Below are 7840 nucleotides of genomic sequence, written 5' to 3' on the forward strand. Positions count from 1 at the left end.
GCCTTTTTGGGGGTAGCTGGGGTGTCAGAGAGCACTGAGGGGGGCTGAGGTTGCATTTTCGGGGGTAGCTGGGGTGTCAGAGAGCACTGAGGGGGGCCTGTGGTGGGAGTTCTGGGGCAGCTGGGGTGTCAGAGAGCATTGAGGGGGGCTGAGGTTGCCTTTTTGGGGGTAGCTGGGGTGTCAGAGAGCACTGAGGGGGGCTGGGGGGGTAGTTCTGGGGCAGTTGGGGTGTTCTGGTGGGTAGGCAGCTCTGAGGGAACTGTGGGGGAGGTTCTGAGGCAGATGAGGGGTGGTCTGGGGCAGGGCAGGCAGTAGCAGGGGGGTGAGGTGTCAATAGGGGGCTGATGAGGCAGGCAGGATCGAGGTGGTCTAGGAGGCAGCTGGAGAAGTTGGGGGGGGCAGTTCTGGGGTGGCTTGTGAGGCCACGGGGGGGTTGGCAGCTTCAAGAGGGTAGATGGGGGGGCTAAGTGAGTCTGGGGGACAGGCAGCACTGGAGAGGGCTTAGGGGTGTCTGAGAGGTGCAGGCCAAGGCAGCATGCAGAGGGGCTGAAGGGGAGATCTTGAGGCAGTTGAGGAGGTCTGGGGTGGGTGAAGCAGTGCCCTGGGGTCAGTTCTGGGGAGTCTGGGGACAAGCTGGACCTGGACGGAGGGAGCCTGAGGAAGATTTGGGAAATCACCTGCATAGGTGGGATGGGGCTATGATTTTGTAGGGGGTGGGAAGGGCTGTCCCCATATCTGGGTCACCCTGCTTTGGGGTCTCCCAACAGCCAGCTTAAAGACGACATCCCAGCGGAGGCAAAACACCCGGAGGCTGCAGCCTCATCTCTGCCTGAGCTCAGCAGCCCCCTGCCTGGATCACAGGAGCCGTTCCTGCCTCTAACCATGCAGCTGCTGCTGTGCCAGGCGCCATGCCAGGGGCAGTCCTGGCACCATGGTCCCTCGTGTGTCTCGCAGGCATGGGCTTTATGCTGGCCGGGGAGGAAACAAAGCCAAAAACCTTCCTCGTGCTGGGACAGCCACAGCTGGGAGCAGTGACACTCCAGATGTTAAGTGTTCATCTCATTCCTCCTGCGCCTGGTCGGTCCCCAGGATCATAACTCCGGCCCCATGTGTCAGCGTGGGGGATTTGCTGGTTTAAAAAGGGGAGCGGCTCTCAGCAGCCATGTCCCGCCACGCTTGGGCAGACCCTTGTTTAACCTTCAAGGGGCGAAGCACTGAACATCCTTCCCTGCTTTGCAGGGCAGCAGCTTCCCTCCAAGCAAGTCATCGTGGCTCTGAGAAAGGAGGATTTCAGCTTCTGAATCTGTTTGGTTTTCAGCCGTATGCTTCTTTTTGCATGCCCTCCTCATGTGACAGTGACCAGGCAGCCCATGAATACGTGACCTGGAACCCGGGCAAACCAAGCAAGCAGCTTGGCACATGTTTGTGGTATTCTGAGCTCTGGAGCCTGAGTTTGGTGTTCCTCTCTCCCCAGGGCATTTTTCTGGCTGGTGTCACTGCTCCTGGCGTCTCTGATCTGGTTCATTTCGGTCCATCTCAGCGACCGGGAGGATGCCAAGCTGCAGTATGGCCTCCTCATCTTCGGTGCTGCCGTCTCCGTCCTGCTGCAGGAGGCTTTCAGATTTGCCTACTTCAAGCTGCTGAAGTAAGAGCCTGTCCGAGGGTGGCCTGTGCGCGCCCCGTGGGACTGGGTGACTTGTTCTGGTACCTGCAGTCAGTGTCCAACCTCCGGTCTTTCTCTGGGGAACCCCACAAAGTATCTTCCTCGTTAGATCCCGGGAGAGAGCTGTTCCTCCTCGCCCCAGGCTCGTTTATAACCATCCCTTCCCCTCTCCCGTATGACGAGGCCCCTATTCTGAACCAGCCGCTCACACTTTCTTTCCTGCCTGAGCAGGAAAGCGGATGAAGGCCTGGCAACAATCAGCGAGGATGGCCGGTCCCCCATCTCCCTCAGGCAGATGGCTTACGGTGAGCACGAACCTGGGCAGGGCTGGGGCTGTTGCTGACCTCCCCATGCTCTTCTGGGGCTGCCTGGCAGTGGGATGCTCAGGTATCAACAACCAATGGCAGTGTTGATGAGCCTGCTGGGCTAATGCAGCCTTCCCAACTCTTTCCTGCTTTTCCCTGGGCCCACACGCCAAGTCTGGGGCTCATGGTGGAGGTAGCACAGCCACAATCACTTTTGGCTGACTCCTTTCTCCCTTTGTAGTCTCAGGCCTGTCCTTTGGCATCATCAGTGGCGTGTTTTCCGTCATTAACATCTTGGCAGACTCCATTGGGCCAGGCATCGTTGGGATCCATGGGGACTCACCATACTACTTCATCACATCTGGTGAGGCTGGGGGCCAGCATGTGCTGCGGGACATGGGCTCGGGGCCGGGATGCTGTGACAGCGCCGGTTAGAGCCGGAGTCCAGCCCTGGCGTGTGGCCCTTCACCGAGGTGAGGAGGAGGTAGGTGATGACAAGGTCTGAGGGGGTCTGTGTTGCTCTCTTCCCCCAGCATTCCTCACCATGGCCCTCGTCTTGCTCCACACCTTCTGGGGAGTGATCTTCTTCGACGCCTGTGAAAAACGCCGCTACTGGTGCCTGGGGCTGGTGGTTGCCAGTCACCTCCTCACCTCGGGGCTGGTGAGTTTGATGAGCCAGAGCCAAACGAATCTGCACTGCAAGCTATCCCCAAAGTAAAGGGGCCATGGCTGTCATCAGACATCCGTCTGGGCATGGGGAGGGGGATGCAGGGACACCTGCTGCTCTTTCAGACTCCCTAAATCCCCGCCTCTGAGCTGTGGGGTGAGCCACGGCCCTCTTGGGCACCTCCTGCTTGTTGGGGTGCGCTTGGCAGAAGGAGGGTTAACGAAGGACTGGGGATGGGATGGAGGATTAGCCACTAAGCTGCTGGTGGGAAATCACTCAACAGGAGTTTAAGCCAGGCTTACCGGAGCTCTGCTCTGCTTGGAGGGTCCCATTTCCTTGGGGGGGGCTGTGGGGGTGGCTGGCAGGTGGTGACATTCCTAACATGGCTTTCTCTGTTCCCCCAGACGTTCCTGAACCCCTGGTATGAAGCCAGCCTGGTCCCTATCTTCATCATCACCCTCTGCACGGGCCTCTGGGCCTTCTTCACTGCTGGGGGGTCCTTCCGCAACATCCTCAAGTGCCTCTCCTGTAAGTGGGGTGATGGGGGGCTCCAGTGCAACACAGGGGGCTTTGCTGGTGGGTCTCTATCCCCTTTTAGGTGTTGGGGGGAGTTGGACAAAGGTGCAGGGGGGCCCAGAGCTGCTGGGATGGGGGAGGATGGGTCTTGTCTGTAACCGTTTCCCTGTTGTCGAACAGGGGCCGGGGGCTCCTGTGAACCCGCAAACAGGCCCCGCACCCCCAAAACAACCCTGCTCCCCTGCCATGCTCACCCTCTCCCCCTTTTCTGCCCCCCCAGGTAAGCAGGAGGACGACAGCAGAGTGATGATGTACTCCGCACTGCAGGTGCCTTTCGAGGACTGAGCGGTGGGCGCAGCCCTGCCTGCTCCTGCTGCCTGCACTGCCTGTGCTGCTGCCGTACCCAAGTGCCCTCTTTTCGGCAGCTGGAAGATCACGATGCTGCCTTTGCCTCTGCGGTTTGCTCCTCTGGTGCTGCCGCCTGGCCTGCCCCTGGCCCCTCTCCGTGACACAAGAGGTGGCTCTGTGTCCTGTCCCGCTCCAGAGGGGATTTTCGGGGTCTGACTGGTGCTCGTGAGCAACCCTGTTAGCTTTGTTAGTGAATTCTGTTAGACTTTTTTCCTTACAGGGTATGGCTGCAGGGGGAGTGCAGGGGAGGCAGGAGCCAGGGGCCAGGTGCCCTGTGGTACAGCTGGGCTTGGGGGGCTCAGGGCAGGACATCCTCCTTCCCTCAACATTTTCTTCCCCCCAGCCTGCCACTGAGGGACGCCCCTGCCCTCGGTGCAGCCCTGGCCCAACGTGGCCTCCTGCCATTCGCCTGCGGAAGCAGGGTGGTGCTCTCAGGGCTGGGGGAGCCAGGATGGGGGGTACTCTACCCCCTTCACCCCCTTTTTGCTCCCTGCCAGGTCATGTCTGGGGGCACTCATTACCCTGCTGTGCAACTGGGAGGGGGGGTAAATTATTTTTTCGATTCAAAGTAAAACCCTTTTAATAGATCAATGAGTACCACGGCACTGAGGCGACTTCTGTCATGGGGACAGGGTGAGGTAGCGGGGGGAAGAGAAGGGTCGGTTTCCCCCCAGCTTGCTCTGCTCCCAGCTCCTGTCCCAGCTTTGCGGGGAGCACCCAGGTGTTCCTGGTTTCTCGGGGCTGACAGGATCCAGCCCCAAAGCCCATCAGTGAACAGCCCCGTTCCCTCCCCAGCAAAGAGCCACCAGTGCCATGGAGTGGGAAAGGGGCTTTATTTCCAGTGAGGCCGGGGCAAGAGCCACCACTGCCATCAGGCTGAGTCCCAGCCAGCTCTTCTGACAGGTGTGGAGGGCTGGGGGGTGGTAGGGGTCCGTCACAGCCCTATCTGGGGTGGGGGGTTCAAGGGCGAGGGCCGTCGTCAGAGTGGGTGCGGTGGGAGGAGGCTTTGAACACCACATCCTGGTCCTGTGCCCTCCTTGCTCTGCCTCACAGGGGGAGAAGGGCTGAGGTGAGGGCGACCCTCCCCTGTGGGGGTCCAGACCCTCTGATTTGGGGGGTCTGGGCTCCCTGCTGCAACGGGGGGGGGGGTGGTCCCTCCTTAGGGTGGGGGCCTCTCACCGCATCCTCTTGGCCACAAAGTGGATGGCGAGGAAGAGCCCGAGGCAGCTGGAGACTGCACCGAAGATGATGGCAATGACTTCACCTACGTGATGTAGCAGGGGGCTCAGGGGGGACCAGGGTGGGGGGGTGAACCCCCCATCCCAGCCCCGCCTGCCCCCAGCCGGGCTGTACCTGTGGAATACCCCTTGGGCCCTGCAAGAGAAGAGCCGGGGGGCTCAGCGCCGCAGCCTCGCACCCAGCCAGGGCTCTGGGAGCCATTTGGGGGGGGGCCCTCCCCCCCACCCCCCCTGCCTCAAGCTGGTTCTCACCCCTGGGGAAGGATGACAGCACCAGCCGTTGGTTGAGCTCCTGTGGGACCCGAAAATTATCCACCAGGCGCTGGGGCTCTGGCTCGGCCGCTGTTGTGGTGTAAAGGGTTCCCTGGAGCTGCTCCAGCTGAAACAGGGAGAGGGGGGGAGCGCTGGGGCTGTCATCGTGTGTCTGTCTGTTGTGTCCCGTCCCCCCCACCAAAACCAGGGGCTTTCACCCCAAAGCAGGTCCTACCTGGGCCAGGCTGATGCGGACAGGTTGCTGGAAGAGGGTCCAGAGGACGCTCTGGAAGCAGGGGGGGGTGGTGAGGGACCCGTTGTAGCGGTAGTAGAGGTCCAGGCGTGGGGGCAACAGGTCCTGCACGCGGAGGGGGGGGATGGCCGTTGTCTGCCCTAGGAGTGGGGGGGAAGCAGTTGCGGGGGGCATGGAAGGGGAGTTTGGGGTCATCCCCCTGCTGCCGCTACATGCTTTCCCTCCTGTCTCCCCTTGCCACCCCCTCGCTCGCACGCCAGTCGCTCACCTGCATAGCGGATGCTCCCGAGATGGCTCAGGATGTTGTTGTAGGTGGGGTGAGGGTCAGCACCCACCTGGGGGGAGCAAGGGCATGGGGTGGTGTGTGTGTCAGGGCTGGGGGGTTGGTGGGTGGGCAGGGGGTATTTTGGGGTCTGCATACCTCCAGGAGGATACCGAGCACGGCCAGCCCACCGGCGTGGTGCTGCGCCTCGCTGGCGTTGGTGTAGCGCTCCGCATCGTAGTGCACCACGTGCATCTGCGGGCAGAGTGGCTCTGCGCAGGGCTGGGGGGAGGGGACGGGCAGAGCAGGGACACCCCCCCCCCAACCCACACCTGCTGGGTTTCTGTCCCCCACCCACCCCCTTTCCCACACTCAGTTCCCACACCCGATCTCACGCTGCTGCCTGCACCCATCCTGGCACCTTCCGTGGTGTCTGGACCCGCTGCCTGCACCTGGACTTGCTGCCTGCACCCGTTCCCCGGTCCTGTCACCCAGTCCCATGCTTGTTCCTGCTCCCACTTTCCACTCCTGTTTCCCCTTCCTGCACCCATTTCCCACACCTGGACCCCTTTCTTGTGCGTTTTCCCATGCCTGCACCCAGACCCCTTCCTGCACCCATTCCTGTGCCAGGTCCTGCACCCAGACCCTTTCCCACACCATTCCTGTGCTGTTTCCCACCCCAAGGCCCATTTCCCACCACTATTTCCCTGCCCACTTCCTGTGCCCAGACCCATTTTCCATTCCCTGCACCCAGACCCTTTCCTGCACCCATTTTCCACCTCCAGACCCATTTCTTGCACCCATTTCCCTGCCTGTTTCCTGTGCCCGGACCTGTTTCCCACACCGGGGCCCCTTTCCTATTCCCTGACCTCGATTCCTGCACCCAGACCTGTTTCCCTCCCCCTTCCTCTGCCGTTTCCCACACCCAGACCCCTTCCCGTACCCATTTCCCTGCCTGTTTCCTGTGCCCAGACTCATTTCCCATTCCCTGCACTCAATTCCTGCTCCCAGCCCCCTTCCTGCCCCCATTTCCCACCCCATTCCCATGCTATTTCCTGCACCCAGGACCCTTCCCACACCCATTTCCCCCCCCATTCCCATGCCATTTCCCACACCCAGCCCCTTTCCCAGGCTGGAGCCCCTTTTAGGACCCCCCCACTCCTTTGGGACCCCCCACCACTACCCTTATGGCCACCCTGTACCTCGGCAGGGGCACGGTGCCCATCGAGGAGGTGTTCGGCACCGCCAGCGTGGCCGGGCCGTCCCCAGTGGAAGTGGAGCTGAGCGGCGGCGAAGCTGCGTGGCAGCCCCTGTAGCCGCAGGGAGGGCGGCAGTGCCAGCACCGCTGGGGTGGGGGACACGGGGGGGTTCTTAGCCGGGGCTGTGACATGTGGGGAGCCCCCCCACTACCACCCCAGCCCCCCCCCAGCACCCACTCACCGGTGTGGCCGTTGTTGGAGAGGGTGAAGGCCGGGGTGCCGGGTTGGCCCACGGGGCGGATGGGTGGCAGCGAGGGGTCTGGCTGCGCCCACTGCGTTCGGATGTCGATGGGTGACTGGGCTCGGCCCCCGCATGCCGGGTGCTCCTCGGGCCAGTGCTGCTGCCCGTGGGGGCCTGGGGGGACCCAGGCGTCTGGGTGGGCCCCCCACCGACCCCCCCCACTGTGGGGACAGTGCTTTACCCAGCACAGCCCCGTGACCCAAAATGCCCTCATTTCCCCCCAAACGAGGACACGGGTGACATTCCCAACATGCTCGTTAATCTTCTGGGGACATTTTTTTTTCCGGCTGGGGGAGCGGGGACAAAGCTGATACCACGGCGGGGGGGGGACACGGGACACCCATGGGGTCCCCATAGGCCGGGCGGGATGGGGCTTAGCCAGGATTTGGCCGGGGCCGGATCCTAATTGGATTTGGCAGCCAGAGCCTTATGTAAAGGAACACAATGGGACCATTGGAGCACGAGGGGGACTCGGGCATCCGGGGGGGCATGGGGGGGTAAGGGGGGGCTGCACCCATCCACCTCCCTCCCATTTGGGGGGACGCAGGTAGCCAGGGGGACCCAGGTGTCTTGGGGTGGGGTGGGGGGGCATGGGGGCTGTCACCCATCCATCTCCGTCCCATTTGGGGGGACCCAGGTGTCTGGGGGTGGGGAGCACAGGGGGGCACCCATCCACCTCCCTCCCATCTTAGGGGACCCAGGTGTGTGTGTGTGGGGGGGTGTGCATGGGGGGCTGTCACCCATCCACCTCCTTCCCATTTGGGGGGACCCAGGTG

At 62.3% G+C, this 7840-nt stretch overlaps 2 protein-coding genes across 2 annotated transcripts in view; one reads left to right on the top strand and one right to left on the bottom strand.

Annotated features, from left to right (window-relative positions):
- APH1A (APH1A gamma secretase subunit) overlaps positions 1–3846 on the top strand; it is a 4513-nt gene extending 667 nt beyond the window's left edge. Inside the window, exons 2-7 of the mRNA XM_010565612.1 lie at positions 1475–1645; positions 1895–1968; positions 2210–2332; positions 2502–2629; positions 3040–3163; positions 3432–3846. Of these exons, the coding sequence (XP_010563914.1) occupies positions 1475–1645; positions 1895–1968; positions 2210–2332; positions 2502–2629; positions 3040–3163; positions 3432–3496 (685 nt within the window). The 3' untranslated portion in view covers positions 3497–3846. The remainder of the gene's footprint in view (positions 1–1474; positions 1646–1894; positions 1969–2209; positions 2333–2501; positions 2630–3039; positions 3164–3431) is intronic.
- Positions 3847–4519: 673 nt separating this feature from the next.
- CA14 (carbonic anhydrase XIV) overlaps positions 4520–7840 on the bottom strand; it is a 4715-nt gene continuing 1394 nt past the window's right edge. The window contains exons 2-10 of the mRNA XM_010565613.1: positions 7005–7178; positions 6767–6909; positions 5724–5819; positions 5571–5637; positions 5285–5442; positions 5050–5176; positions 4913–4933; positions 4739–4823; positions 4520–4601 (exon numbers count right to left, since the gene is read on the bottom strand). Of these exons, the coding sequence (XP_010563915.1) occupies positions 4520–4601; positions 4739–4823; positions 4913–4933; positions 5050–5176; positions 5285–5442; positions 5571–5637; positions 5724–5819; positions 6767–6909; positions 7005–7178 (953 nt within the window). The remainder of the gene's footprint in view (positions 4602–4738; positions 4824–4912; positions 4934–5049; positions 5177–5284; positions 5443–5570; positions 5638–5723; positions 5820–6766; positions 6910–7004; positions 7179–7840) is intronic.

Source organism: Haliaeetus leucocephalus, unplaced genomic scaffold, assembly GCF_000737465.1.
Source record: "Haliaeetus leucocephalus isolate CR32 unplaced genomic scaffold, Haliaeetus_leucocephalus-4.0 Scaffold193, whole genome shotgun sequence".
Classification (NCBI taxonomy): Eukaryota; Metazoa; Chordata; class Aves; order Accipitriformes; family Accipitridae; genus Haliaeetus; species Haliaeetus leucocephalus.